Raw genomic sequence first — 15,830 nt, 5'->3', positions numbered from 1 at the left:
ATGCTGTAGACACATCCGTTGTTCTGTGGCAATAATAACAATATATTAATGTGTAACTTCCTGGCAGATTAAAACTGTGTGCCAGTCTGAGACTCTAACTCAGGATCTTTGCTTTTCGCGAATTTGACCATCTGAGCTACCCAAGCACGACTCACAATCCTATATATTAATGTGATGTCTCCTGAGTTGAATACTTTTTTGTCTGGTGTGCTTATGTAAGGCAGTTGAAGACAGTGAAACTATGGGCATCAAAAGACATAAATAGAAGAGCAAAAGTGTCCAGGAGTGCTTTTGTGAAACAAAACAGAGTTTTCAAAGTGAAGAATCCAGTGTGCCTGAAGTGGAAAGTTCACGATCTGTTTTGATGTACAGATAGGAAACATGAAATTACTATGTGAAAACCATTCAGCTTGGCAAGCAATGGGGAGTTATATTGGGCATTACTGGAAGAGGCAGAGAAGCAAACAAATGATAGAGGCAACATAATTGATAACTAGTTTACATTGTATAATGAAATTGAATTAGAGGTGGCTGGGATATATAGCAGGAGATAGTATTGGATGGTCAGTGCTCCAAGGATTTATTTTTCTAGATCTCAAAAAATGAAGAGAAATAAGAGAAAGTAATGATAGTGGAGAGGAGGATTATATTAGCCAGTATTGTAAACAATTCCATGTGGTGGAAAGAGAGAGAGAGAGAGAGAGAGAGAGAGAGAGAGAGAGAGAGAGAGAGAGAGAGAGAGAGTATATGAATGGGAAGGTAGAATTGCCACTTTATCCGTTATCTTCCCTCCATGATGTTCTTTTGTACTCACTTAGGATATGTGAAGCATTATGTACAAAGTTTCAAAAATCTGCCATCAATTTTGAATAAGACAGTGACTGTATAAAACTCTTTGTTATTCATCAGTTTGCAAGTTGAGTTGTGCGCTTAGGTCCATGGAAATAGGGAACTTAAATGTTAAACATTTACGCTTTGTACCAGATATCTTTATGTTCATACATCAGATTCTTATATTGAAGTTAAGAAAATAAGTGTTTTGATTGTTTGTTTTTGATCATTGAATGTACAGATAATATTGTAATTCAAATAATAATTTTTAGGTTAGAAACAGTTCACACAGCATCACATGTATCATCGTCTACTGGCACACGAAATAGGTAAATAAAATTGGGTGATACATTGTGCAGAGGAATTAGATGGGTTATGACTGTGGTGTTGGAATTTGGGTTCCGTGGCTGTCCTCGTGTATTTGTTGTGCCACATTGTTGTTGGTCTTTAAGTGAACACAGTTATCACAAAATTTGTTTTAATGTGATTGTTGATTTCCAACAACACAAACAACATATGTGACAACTGCTTATATTTTATGGGCACTTGAGTATACATATAATTGAGCACTTGCACACTCAAGTGGAATGTCTCTGTGTTTCCTGTAAATGAAACTGGGCTTCTAAATTTAAAGAAATTCAGTGCAATCATTGAATGAGTCTAATCAAACCAATTTTTGAAAACTCTAACTTTTCTGATTTGACATTAGATTTATTGAGAAAGTTTGAATATGTTCCCAAAATCTGCAAACTCAATCACTGTTAAGAGAATATTAAGTTTCTTGCAAACTTGAAATCTCACCTACAAATATCACAGATTTGATTTTGTTTTTGTAGCAAACACTCAAGGATTCCAGTTTATGTAGGTTCACCAGAAACAGATGTTACTTCACCTCCTTCCTATGCTTCTTCAGGGTAAAAGTTTATAACTTCTTTCTATATATGTGTGTATGTGACTTTTTCCTGCCTTTTATTGCTGTGACTTTTTTTCCTGCCTTTTATTGCTGTGACTTTTTTTCCTGCCTTTTATTGCTTCCATTTGTTTGCTATCCGTTTTATTTCTGCATATTTAATTTCATTGCACCCCTTTTGTATTGTGTAACAAAGAATAAACTCCTTGCGAAGAGTAATTTCTGTGCATTGGGTCCTGCAGCTCTTGTAAACTTAAAGAAAGACACCATTTTAAACATTAGTAGCAACAACACATTTTATTAATCTTTCTGCAACTAGTTTTGAGTGCAAGTTATCATCAGGCAGTACCAGTATTATGAAATCAAGCTGTTTGGGAAGTATCTATATTACTTAAAACCACCCATTGTATTTCAGTAAGATGAAATGTTTCCAACATGGTTAAATTTTACAGAGGTATGTGAATCAAATGCTATACCTGTGAAACAGTGATGTCATCATTGTTTTGTATCTAATGCATTAAGTTAGTTCTTTTTTTTTTCCACAGACATGGCAGATAAGTCATAGAGATACATATGGTTAAACAGTTAATAGTTTACCTATCACTGGCAGCCAATTCATGTCAAAGTTGTCCTTTCGTAACTGTGAATTAAATCTACTGATTTAAGATATTATCATAAACCCCCCTCCTTTCTCCCATTCTTTACAGAACTGAACTCCCATGTATAAATTGGCTTCAAATGTCTTATCACCTTACAAATGACTGTTAAAAGTGAAAGATTAGTTTATCATCCCATTGACATCTAGGTCATTAGAAACAGAACACGAGTTCATTTTAGGGAGGGATTGGGAAAGAAATCAGTCATACACTTTCAAATGTTCCATCCCGACATTTGCCTCGAGCAGTTTAGGGAAACCGCGGAAAACCTAAATCTGGATGGGTGTATGTGAATTTGAAGCATCATGTGTGTATGATGTCATATCTTCTGAATGTTGTGTCACAATGACATATCCTGAATGGTGTGCCACACAATGACCTGTGGTGTATCTGGATACTATCAGCGAAATTAGTAGTAAAGAAGTAAGTGCTTCATGCTGAACTTTTAATGTATGAAGAACGAAAATGTTTTTCCTTTCATTATTTCACTGGAAAAAAAGGGGGGGGGGGGTAGGCAAGGAAAAGTTTCAAAACAGTTTGAAAATATGTTTAAAATTTATTGAAACTCGTTGAGTGCTCTCATTCTCAAATAGTGAAAGAACATAATCTGGATAATTTGCACGCTGTGAGTTACACTGCCTCAAGACCTCAAGACATATATAGTTTCTAACTTAAATACTTGGCTTAGTGTAAGGTTATACTGCTCAATGAGTAGATTGTGACACATTTTAAATTTTTAACTTCAGTTATAATTACGTGATCAATAGCCTTGCCGCAATTGTGGCACCAGTTCCCTTCAGATCACCGAAGTTAAGCACTGTTGGGCTGAGCTAGCACCTGGATGGGTGACCATCCAGTCTGCCGAGCACTGTTGGCAAGCAGGGTGCACTCCACCCTTGTGAGATAAAATGAGGAGCTACTTGATTGAGAAATAGTGGCTCCGTTCTCATAAACTTACATACGGCCGGGAGAGTGGTGTGCTGACCACATGCCCCTCCGTATCTGCATCCAGTGACACCTGTGGGCTGAGGCTGCCGGTCTGTACTGTTGGGCCTTCCAAGGCCTGTTTGGATGGAGTTTAGTTTAGTAAAAAATATGTGAAATACTTGGATATTGAGTGAAAGCAGAGACGGAAGCTTGGTGCTTGTAGGGATGTGGGAGCATCAGTTTCAAATGTGGTGCTAGCTCTTCTTGCTGCTTGACGTCATTGGTCTTGTGGTTGTGTTCTACTTCTGATGACGACTGTGGAGACAAGTGTCAAAAAGCTCGACTCCTTTGTTCAGAGTGACACAGATTGTGAACAGAAGATTTTAGTTGCACATGTTTCTGTGAAAGGAGAGGTACATGAGGTACTAAAAATCAGAGTTTTATTGCCCATGGAAACCATTCCGTAAACAACCTGCAATTGTAACCAGGTGATTGTGTGACCATTTTAGCCATTTACTAATGTATATGTGCCTGTTTAGTTAAATTCGTATATATATTCTTGATTTCTGATAAATAGTTTAGGAGTAAAGGTAACAACTCACCAAATAGTGGATGCTACTAGAAATTGACAGACACACAAACAACACCGAAAACTGGCTAGCTTTCAGGTGAATCCTTTTTCAAGCTAGAGTACAAAGAGTACAAATATACGTACATGCATTGACACTTGTAGGGGCCACGCGTCCTCTAGTTCAAAAAACAATTCAACTGAAAGCTTATAAGTTTTCAGTGTTGTTTATGTGCCCATTAACAACTCAATGCCACCACTATTCAGCAAGTTGTTACCTTTACTCCAAAATTATTCGTGTTCTGCCACACCTTTCCATTATCATGTAGTTTTGTTTTAAAATATTCAGAAATTTCCATCCTTCTCTTTTTATAGGCTTGTAAGATTTGTTTTTAGGTCAACACTGATATGTCATTCTCTACCAGATTTGTACCAATTACCATGCTGTCATGTTAGCTAACTTTTTCGTAAATAAATTCTTGAACGACAATGTTCATTTAATCAGGAAAGTTATCAGTTAGTGATGTAATGTCAACATTGGTTTTATCTATTTTGGTGACAACAGCAATATCAAAGTTCAAAACAAAACATGAAGTAAATAAGAACATTCATTTCTTAAAGTGAAAGTGATTAATAAAATCTCAATGCATAAATTTGATAAATTCTGTAAGCCAACAAAAGCAGGTAGTCTTACACCCAACTCTTCACTTCATCCCCTAGTTGACAAAAAGGCCTACTTTCAGGCCCTGATAAAACATTTTAGCAAATTTTCTCTGTGCAAGAGAAGATTAACATTTTATAGGATACCTGAGTACAGAAGCTTCCAACAATGATCTTCATTCTGGTGTTACCCTTATAAAACGTACAAAACAACATTAAAAATGCCAATATTAACGAAGAAATTATATTAGAGAGGGAGTATACACTAAGGAATTGTTAGTTTATTATGTTATTGTATTTGGGGAGCATTTTGATAAAAACCAGGTAAGTGTTCTGTAAAAGAGATTATCTTTTATACTTCTGATATGCCCAAGATTAACCTGTAACACAGTATTCACAAGACTCTATAATACGCACAACCGAAAAATAGCTATGATAATTGTAATAAGTTCTATATGGGACAAACAGTGCATAACTTTATTACAGGATATGAGGCAGACAACCAAACACCCCCCCCCCTTCCCCCTCCCACCAGTATTTTCTTCATTTTACCAATTACAATGGCTGGTTTTAGGTGTTATGGGTTCTTCAGATTGCTCATTTACAATAAAGGTACTACCCGACTGTGATATTCTCTTTTAACTAGTTGCGGGAAATGAAAAAGATAAATTGAAATGACTGGAATCGAATGATGCATATTAAGAAATGATGACATATTAATTAGTCATTGAGAAGCTAATGTTCCATAAATTCAACCCTATATTCTGATATGCATGATTAGTTTGTTTCATGTCTGTTTAATTGCACATAGGTTTGCATGTGGTGCGTGTGTTTTCGCACATTAGTAATAAATAAATTGGGAGCTGACGCTTGCAGATGTTTGTGTGCGTTCCTACTGTTACTTGAAACTTAATGTGCTAACCTAGCACTATTTATATGAGTGGCATTCCCTCTACTTTTCATTATTTTAAGGTCGGACTGGTATTTAATATTAGTCTTATTGATCTGATGACTATACCATTAATTGGAGTCAGAGGAATTTTCACTAAGTGGGAAGTATTTCCTTTTCATTGCAAAGAAATGAAACCGTTCATTTTAATATATAGTCCTTTTATTTGACCTGTTTTCTCAGGTATGGTAAATTTGTTTTCACACCTAAGTGCAAGAAATTTTCTTGTACATTTCTCTATAACTTTCCAATTCTGTTTGGGGTGAGGGACTCTTCATAAATAAAAACACTCAGTTGCAAAATATTTTTTCTTGGAATAATTCCTCTGTACCGCTATTTATTTTTGTCTTCTCATAAAAGAACTAACTCACTTCATGAGGTGGAATTATATATTACATTTGCAATACATTGTAATTTTTTTTCTTTTTCCATTGTACTAATAGAGCAGTAAAGACAGTACTGCATTGTCTGCATCTTGTAAAATGCATATGAAACAGGGAAAGAAACACATTTGTGTGATTATATACAAATAAAGCTAATGTAGATACATTGATGTAAAATATTATGAATGTTTATCCATTGCCATTTGGGCAAGAAAGAACATATTGCTGTTGCCATTACTTGGAACGCTGCATGTTTAAATGATGTCGGTTTCTGCATTGGGTTGAGCTGAATTCATGAAATTTTTGGAGAATTAAGTATTCACTCAGTTCAATTTAGGTGGGTTTAATTATTGATTAGGATCAATACAATATCCTGTATTGTTAATATGTTGTATGTACTTTCCAAATAGCGTCATTAATAATCTGAAGTCACCACATTTTTAATTATTATTTTGTTATTAACTCTTAATATTCATAAATTGATCAATGGTTTTCTTTACACTAGACTGTTATGTGCACTTCACAAACTTCTTTTTGTGTCAAATCTGTGTGTTTAACCCATGGGTGTACAGTTTGTTTTTTTGACATAGTGACACAGTGGTACACTTATTTTTCAGCAATTTTCCTCATTCTTACAGCAATGTACTGTAAGCTATATTAGAGCAGTCTATTTATTGTATTTCTCTATTATGCTGTGAAATATAATCATACATAGTTTGTCTGAGTGTGATAAAGCATAAAACACTTATCCAGGTGTAGGCAAATCATGCACTCTTCACACTCAAAGCAGGATTCCCCACACTGTCCTCTGTTGTAACAGACCTTATATGTTCTAGACAGTGCTGTTTTTTTTTTATAGTCGGAGGTTATTTTTGTGGGAAAATGTCCCCAGTACCTTACCTGTAGTCTTGATGGACTTGTTCCTTGGCTTGGGCATCTGTAACCTGTAATCAGGAAATCTAATGTTTTTCAGAATTTTTTTCTGCCAGGTTGAGACAAAAATCTGAGAGCCTCATTCTTCTTTTACTGGAGTTCATCGTGTAGTGTACTATACTTGCATTGAGAATTGCCTTGTCTAACATATGAAAATATACTTTTCTTATATCTTTTCTCATATCTTCTCATGAAAGACTTAAGTTGCTAAGCATTGGTCGTGTGCATCAGCTCTGTCCATCCTTTGTTGTAATCACTGATGCAATTAGGTTTCAGCTTAGTCTTCCCACTTCTTGCTGTCTTTCATAGTCATGAATGGTTGGCAGTATGTCAATCCATTTCACAGCTAGAAATTTACTCACTGGCGCAAAAGTCAGTTTGCTTTTTTTCAGCACTGAGTTCTTGAACTGTGTTGGCGCGTTCTTGTTTGGTGTTTCAGTTCCAGCTGCATAGGTCTTCCTCTCCAATAGCCGTGGAAACAAGGTGGGAGAACTATACCAGTTCTCCTTTCATCCAGTAAAGTTTCTCACAAATCCAAAACAACTTTCTCTCTTATTGTGGTGCTGAATACTTTTTTTGCTTCAAGACCTGTATAAATTTTAATGGTATCCATTGTCAGATGAGCATATTTTCTGTACTTTTAAACCAGATCTTCCCTTCTTAGGAGGGTCGTATTGTACATATGATAATCTTCCGTGAACTTCATCAGGCTGTCATCAATTAAAAAAAAAAAAAAAAAACAACTTTTTTCCAGGCTTGTACACCACCTGAAGTCTGTCAAGAAGAAGATTAATAGGTCTGACCTTCCTCAGTTTGTCATGCTTTTATATCTGCAAAGTCAGTAGCAAAATGAAGATACCTTGAGATGGCTTTGAATCTCCTAAAATGCATGGTTTTACCAAAAATAGGAATCTTCATTTTCTCTTAAACCAATTATCTTGTACAGAAGGTTTCTTGTTTTGGGACGTAAGTGTGCAGAGCACAGAGTGGGCCTTCATCTCATCTACTGTCACAGGAAACCATTGTGCTTTTTACAGTTGTTTCTGCATGTGTTTTATGTGCAGATTAAATTTGATTCCTTGACCAATGACTCCCAGAACTTTGGTGTTAAAAACTGATCAGTTACGTTTAATTCTGATGGGTTTTGGTATAGGGACCTGCGAACAGTAACATCAATATCGCCATCAGTGCTGCTCTTGGTAATGTAAGGGTTATGACAAACATTATCACAGTTCCACTCATCAGTAATCATCAATATACCTTTTGCTGGCTCTGCTACGGTGTCTCGATTGTTGAGGAAAAAATCTTTTTTGTCGACACAATCACTGTCCTCATACGCATCAGATTCTGTGCTTTTATTGGTTTTGGAATCTATTTCACCATCAGTATCACTCAAATCACTTTCTTCAAGAAATTGATGTATTCTTTCGGGTTGCATTTCTTATGGAGCAGCCATGTTGTGCTGCTGAATCTGTGTAAACTTGACAACTTTGCATCACAATGTTTAGCTGTGTTTGAAACCAGATGTCATTGGTCACTACTCATCAACCAACAAGAAATGATCTTAGGTATAATTAGATTTCTTGGATAGTTCTTGTGCTATGAACATGACAATAGTGATTTTGTGTATTATATTGCAATTTAAAAACTGTGGGTCACCATTTCTTCTCATAAATGTAACAGACTGGCAAAGAGCAGTAAAGGAATGGTGAATTTGGGCTAGGAATGATGGTAATGTTTTTAATGTTGCCTTCATGCCTCCAGAAAGAATAGTGAACTGGCCGGTATTGTTATTATTATTAACCAAAAGCAGCATATTGTAATATTAAGTAGCACTTTTGACCAAAGCATACTGTCATCTCTCATGAAAACCCATGCTTTTAATCTTCTTTATATTTTCTTTAAAACTCTGAATTAGTTGTGTTTTTCAAGTGGCTATTAATGTGCACAGGTTCCATAATTTTCTTACCAAAGAGTTAAGAAATTAATGCTGCCACTATTAGTACTCTCAGTGTTAGTGTTCTGTGATAAACTGGTTCAGTGGCAAATTTTAAAAAAAATCTGATAGATAACTGTAGTGCACTATTCGAATTTGCATATAAAGCCCAATTAATTGGGAAAACAGGTAGTGTCACAATTCGTTCTGGTACATGTTTTGGAACAGAGTTCAGACTAGAGCTATATGTAAAATTGATAAACATCTTTGAAATTTTCCATGGGGAAAAAATTAATAGGGAGTCAGTACAGTCTCTTATAGCTACTGGATTAATATTAGATTTATTAATAAGAGAGATGAGAGGTGTCGGGCTTAAAATTGTGTGTGAAATAACAGATGGCCAAGTGTTTGCTGGCTACCTAAATTATGTTGTATATATTACACCATTCTGTTTCATTTTCCACAACCTTTGTCATGAAGTATCTGATATTAAAAGTTTAGACTCAGTTGGTTACTAGTAACAACAATTTTAGCAATTTGCTGAGGCTAGAAAATTAGCTTTTTCCTGTGCCGACATTGTCTGTGCTTAAGAATGGTATTGAGTTAGGTTTCCACCCAAGTTCCACAGGCATAAACTATTTGCATGCCAAGGCTGTTATATTAACACTTTGCTGTCCACACGTCTCGCGTAATTCAGATTACTTGGTTTGTCGCCGGCCGCTTGTCACCTTTCGTTGATGACAAACTTCAAACACATTGACTTTTGCGCATTTAATTTTTCCAGAAATCCTCTATTTTGCCGAATCGTTCCACAAACTCAAATTTTCTTTTCAAGTAACTTCTCTGCAAGTTCTACACTGGCATAATAATTATCCATGTAGAGGTGATGCCACTTTCCATAAGAGGGTGTCAATAGTTTCATCACTGTTTTTGCTAAAGGTTGTCCAGCACCGGAATGTATCTTTAATGGGAAAATGTATCCCGTACTCGAATCACACAGCATCCAAATGAGTGTGCCATATTTCGTAATTTTCGACAGCCTGTAAACTTTAATATTTAACTGTCCATGCCACGACATCATTCCATCATCAGTTGAGATGTTTTGACTTGGATTAAACATTTCTTTAAACTTTTTGGAAAAATAATCAGTTATGAATTGCACTTTGAAAAACTGGTCGGCATTATTCAGTTTATTGTTGTCGTCGGAAAAAAGTAAAAACGATATTATTTGTCTGAATCGGTTGCGGGCCATAATTTTGCGAAATATCAGTGTCTCTATCAACGGATTCGTTGACCATTAATCATCAATACCTGCTTTTTTTTTTTTTTTTACAATTCCCATAAGGATAGCAAGCTCAAACCATTTTCTAAGTTTGGGTCCCATAATGTCGACAAATTTGGCATTTTTTAAAATCCAGTTTGCTAATATATTCAAATACATCATTCCCAATATATAATTCTGCGATATCCACAACGTTTCTGTGTATCTTTGGGAAATATGTGTGGACCTGGAGATCCTTCAAATTTATTATTGGTCCTTAGTAAATCATAGTCTTGTCTTCTTCATCCAGTTCATCCGAATCAGTTGGCAACTGTAGCGTTCGCCGAATTCTTCCGACGATTCTGCTTCACTTTCATTTTTTTTAATATCTAATGTCTTCTTCCCAATCGGCCAAGTCGTCCGGAATGTCAGACAAGGCATCCGCGCATTCGTTGTAAATAATCGTATCGTCTCTTTTGTTTGCCATAATGAAAGTGCACAAGTACTTATAAAAACAAAAAAACTTGTTGACGTGTGTAACTTATAGTTACCTAAACAAAACACCAACAGAATGAAAAAGATACTAAAGTGCTGTCACTGGCCACTGAGCGATGCTATGCACACGACACCACTGCGATGTCACCGGCCGTTGACTGCTATTTCATGCACGACAACACTGGGGTGTCATTGGACGGCAAAGTGTTAACAAGCTGTTGTTTTTTATCCATTGTTGGTGTGTTTTAAATGAACCAAGCAATAGGTAAAGTTAAAATTTTCAAGAGCGCTTAAATCAAGAAAAGTATTGCTAACATATAGCATACAGTCTCAGGGAACAATGGTGTCATCGTTGAAACAAGTAGTGTAGTTTTGCTCCATATCAGTTGTGGCTGTCTACTTGTAGCTCTGACAATGATAGCTTTGTATTGTTTATTACTGCATGTTATTGTATTTGAATACTTAACGCTTTTCTCTTTTACTATAAGCAGCCTTAACAAATATTTGTGAATAGAGTGTTTTAATTGTTTCGCTTTGTTCTTGTATAAAGGTGCTTTCTTTTTGGATGTTTTCTGGTGGTAAAGTAGTAATGACAAGTATTTAAATTTAGTCCTAACAGTTTTTCATGAAATTTATTAAAAAAAAAAAACGATTTATTTGGAATTGTTAAAAAAAACTTTCATAAAAATTTGAAATTAAAAATTCATGAACACTTACATTGGAACTGCTTAACTAACGCTTAATAATTTCTTCCAATACAGCGGATCCTCCACGTCTTCTAACATCCCTGTTTTAATAAAGGGCTTCTATAGGTAATGCAAATTATGTTACTATATTTGTCAGTAGCTGTCACTGTCCTTTTCCCTCTTGTCGAAGAATGCCTTTGATACGGATGTATCAATGAGTGTAATTATGAATACAAGAAAATAGAACAACATTTTATTTAAAATGCATTAATTTTGTGTCATCTCGTCAGTTTAATTCTAGTTGTAATTTAGTTGAAATTTACTGTGCTTATTCATATTTGTGATAGCTAACCTTTTTGCAGCAAAAGAGGAAACAAAAAATTTGTTCTTAAACATCAGTTATGAATAGTGTTAAACTATAATTGTAACACTTAAAATTGATTACCCCAAGTCTCATGACAAAACGTTAAAGATTTTGCATACCTATTGCCCATTATTCATTTCAAATCCTAACTGTATTACTAATAGCAACAACTTAATTTCACAGGGCACGAACTCCGTCAGGTTCAAGCACTCCAGTTCCAGGTGTTCCTTCCAGTGGCACCAAAATAACACGGAGGTCATCAGGAGCATCAGACACAGGAACAGCAGCAGCGCGAAAGGGTTCCTCTGCTAGCACACCAACGGAAAAGCGAGCTCCTTTCAGACTCTAGAGGAGTGAACGAACCATTGTACCCCATAGTCTTCAATTTCTAACCTAATCAAATCCATAGAATATGGTAATTCATGTGAAATACAAGCATATTCCTATGCTGAAATGAGCATAGGGAATTCAGTTTCCTGTTGCCCTGAAGAATTCTTTGAACTGCAGGCAGTGAATTGTAATCAAATTTACTGCTGTGTATGATATTTTGTGCTGTCTACATTCTAATGTTTCATATTGTTTTTCCACTGATTTCTTTCCTTTTTTATATAAGGGACCATACCACAAGCCATAATATTCTTTTGTGAAAAAGACTCAATCATATTTTTCATTGTAACAAACTGTAACCTATTCATTTGTGTGTGTGTGTCGTATGTGTTATTTATCTGAAGTTTGTTCATTGTACATGCTCATCAATGAATTTGTTTTGTAATTATTATTATTATAGCTTTAGGTAACATGTATTCCTTGCCAGGAAAGCCATTTTTACGTCCATGTGTATAGTGTTTCTCACTACTACACAATCTATGTACAATTAACAAATTGACACTGTTGTGATTTATTTGCTCACTGGTGGAGCTCATTTAAAAGAAAATACAATATTTCTACCTTCATTAATTATGTTTAACAAATTAAACTATTCTAATCAAATTTACTGACTGAAAATGATAAACAGTATTTTGATTGTGCGAATCTTAGAGCAGTTCTCCCCCTCTTGCCTTGATTGTCTGTTTTATGGCAAGTTGTAGGAAACGAAGGTTTTGTCTATGGCTGTCTTGGAAGCATTGAAATGGGGGAAGAGTTCCACGGTTCTAGCAGCTGTGCAGTTTTGTATTGTCACAAAATAACTTCATTTATCTTGAGGTGGCTGGAAGTACTGAAGAATCAAAGAAAATGTTTCGAAGATGACTGAGCTTGTGAAAACTATTTTACTAATCAAAATGTTTCCTATAACGTGTACAGTTTTTGAAATAATTTTGTTAAAATATAAATACAGGTCATAAAGAGAGCTAGCTTGTTTGCAAGAGAAAGGAAAAGTCTAAAAAAATTCCTTTTTTATTTTAAAGCAGTTGTATTTGCTGTACGAATTTTTGTATTCATTTTTACTGGTACATCAGTTACTGCAAAAACGCATTTGTTGCCATGAAAGCAGTTACTGAATTATGTTGTAAATATTTTGATCCTTTCTAGCAGCACAGCTTTAAGGAGTGTGCATTCTTTTGTACAAAGCTCTATATATTACTTTTGTAATAAAAAAAAGAAAAAAAACTTTGTCGTCTACAGCGAATTGTGAATTAGCACAAAAACTGCTCCTTCATTTTATTTATTTTAAACATGTATTTTTTTTATAAAGTGGTAAATTCTGTTACCAGTTTAAGAAACATCGTTCAATAATTTATGTATCTCTAATACATTTGTTGTCATGTTGACTGAAGGTGTTCTAATTTATAGAGACTGTACCAAACATTTCCTTTTTTTAAAAAAAAATAAGACACACTGTGTCAGAGAAAAAGACAGTTTGGAACAGATATTGATGTATATTAATATATTTGCTTATTAAAAAACTCACTTCAGATCAACTTCTTATAATCAAACTCCTCAATTTGAATGAAAAGTGATTACCATCAATCCCTCTACTTCCACATGTCAGTATACCATTAATGCTAATACTGAAAGTACATGAAGAATCGTATGTTTACAAGAGAAAAATTGAAACTGTACTTTATTGAATTCTGCTGTAGCACGGAAAAACTGCAAAACCTAGATTGCGTGTAATTTGTTTGCTGTGTGTGTGTGTGTGTGTGTGTGTGTGTGTGTGTGTGTGTGTGTGAGTGTGTGTGAGAGAGAGAGAGAGAGAGAGAGAGAGAGAGAGCGCATACATATTGCACAACTATTGATGCGAATACTGTTATATCGTGAGTTAGCTATCCTTAATTTTCAACAGATTGTCAACAATCAGTGAGCAACAACCCTGTTATGTCCTTTGACATTATGTAATAGGTTTCATTGTGAATAGGTATACCATCTCATGTGGTAGGAAATCCAGATTTTTTTTCTTCTACACAGAGAAGGCATTCTGTTGTGTGACACAGACAACATTGGATTATTTGATTTCAAAAGAATGCTGCATCCTGGCTGTGTGTTGTAATAAATCAGTTAATTGTATCAAAAGGATAATTTACTCAGGAAAATTAAAATAAAGTTGAGTGGCTGACTAATACTGTACTTCTCTCGAGGAGACAAAATTCCACAAGTCTGTGCAGGATATGATGGCTGATGTGCAGTGACCAGTTTTTATCCAAAGCACTGGACAAGTTCAATAGTTTTTTCAGAAGGAGAGGCCGACATAGTTTGTCCTCTTTCAGCCATTTTGCAAAGCACTACAATGGCAGTATCGAGGGGTGCACACTTGGCAGTCTTTCTCAAACTATTTTACAAAAATTGAGATGAGATCTCAGGCTGAGAAATTATAGAAATTATTTGGTGATGTGCCCATAGTTTTGTTAATGGTCACAGTTATTGTGATACTTGCATTTCAATAGGACACTGTGTGAAATTTGAAATAGTTTGCAGTGAAAAATAGGGGTTGCTATGATTTTGCATTTGGTGCATGTTGCATAATATGTTGCTGCTTATGAAATTTATCTAAGATATCAATTTTGTGTTAGACTTGGATGGAGGTCTGTCATCAATTTCAGAAAATTGATCTGATGTAGCACACCCATTTGCTATCGTGCATGCTAGTGATAAAGCCGGAATGAAATATACACAACGGATGAAATATACACAACATTCCTCATATTTCATAAACAGTTTGCAATACCAATATGAGATTTTGACAAATGATAGCATTAAATGAGAAGAGTACTTTGCCATCTGGTAGTTACGCCAAAATTCATTATTTGCCATTTTATTCCACTAACTACAGACTTTTTCAATGAAAGAATGTAATTTTTAAGTGCCATCGATAGCTGTGAGTTTTGGAACAACATAAAGTAGACATTAATTATTTATTTTTGTGCCGAGGATGTGATTTTTCATAAGCTATTGACTTCACTTTTCCTCAGTTTCTCATTTAACCCATTGACTTACTCATATTTTACCCCATAGTCACCCCTATATTTACCAATTAAATTTATTTCTTACTCACTTTTCTCAAAATTGTATAACTTTTTTGATAGGATCTCCCTGTAAGTCTTTCCGTACTATTTATTGAAGTGGTGAAGAATGAAGATAATATTGTTTTAGAAGTTTTTGTTGGTGTGGTACACCCAAAGAAATACAGGTATGCACAATAATACCATTATACTTTTCTCTCACTCCTACTGTGATCACTTTTCTTCTTCCTTGCTTTACACATTACACAATTCCTAGAGGGTGTTTTCTTGGAGGAGTTTGGGAGATAAACCTAACAAAACCTGAAAATGATTGCTTATAACTGACAAAATATCGAAAGGAATTGAGTATGTTATACATTGCTAAATATTTAGATTTCTCAGCTTTCCAATGGTAAACAACATGTCGAGCCATCTATTAACAGAGAAGAAGAAACACTTAAGTAGAAGCTATAGCTGCTGCCCGCCTCAGGGTCGGCATTTAACAACGGACTTCAAACCTGCAACCAGTTGTTAGGAGGCTGTATAGGCCAATGATTTAATAAACCACTTTCAGAATTCTCTCACTATTTTGTCTGCACAACATAGTAGTGGGATGACACTGTGTAAACTCCGCTGTTGTGTGGCAAAAGAAGCAAAATTTTAACATGGCAGCAAGAGAAATGTAGGTTTCACTCAAAATTCACCACTTGTGATGCTTCTCTGAAAGTTACAAATTGTTAACAAGCCAGATGAAAATAAACTGCTGCTTTTGTTGCATTTTTAGTGGCAGTCTTTTTAGATAATAAACAAAGCAGAGGTCAACATACAAGTGTG

The 15,830-nt window shown here is 35.2% G+C and overlaps 1 protein-coding gene across 1 annotated transcript in view; it reads left to right on the top strand.

The window, feature by feature from the left end:
• LOC126195243 (microtubule-actin cross-linking factor 1) overlaps positions 1-13,423 on the top strand; it is a 503,782-nt gene extending 490,359 nt beyond the window's left edge. Inside the window, exons 95-97 of the mRNA XM_049933770.1 lie at positions 1,668-1,745; positions 11,271-11,321; positions 11,743-13,423. Coding sequence (XP_049789727.1) covers positions 1,668-1,745; positions 11,271-11,321; positions 11,743-11,908 — 295 coding nt within the window. The 3' untranslated portion in view covers positions 11,909-13,423. The remainder of the gene's footprint in view (positions 1-1,667; positions 1,746-11,270; positions 11,322-11,742) is intronic.
• The last annotated feature ends 2,407 nt before the right edge of the window (positions 13,424-15,830 follow it).

The sequence above is a fragment of the Schistocerca nitens genome, chromosome 7 (genome assembly GCF_023898315.1).
Source record: "Schistocerca nitens isolate TAMUIC-IGC-003100 chromosome 7, iqSchNite1.1, whole genome shotgun sequence".
Classification (NCBI taxonomy): domain Eukaryota; kingdom Metazoa; phylum Arthropoda; class Insecta; order Orthoptera; family Acrididae; genus Schistocerca; species Schistocerca nitens.
Note: the sequence above shows the minus strand (reverse complement) of the source record. Positions and strands in the feature narration are given on the sequence as shown.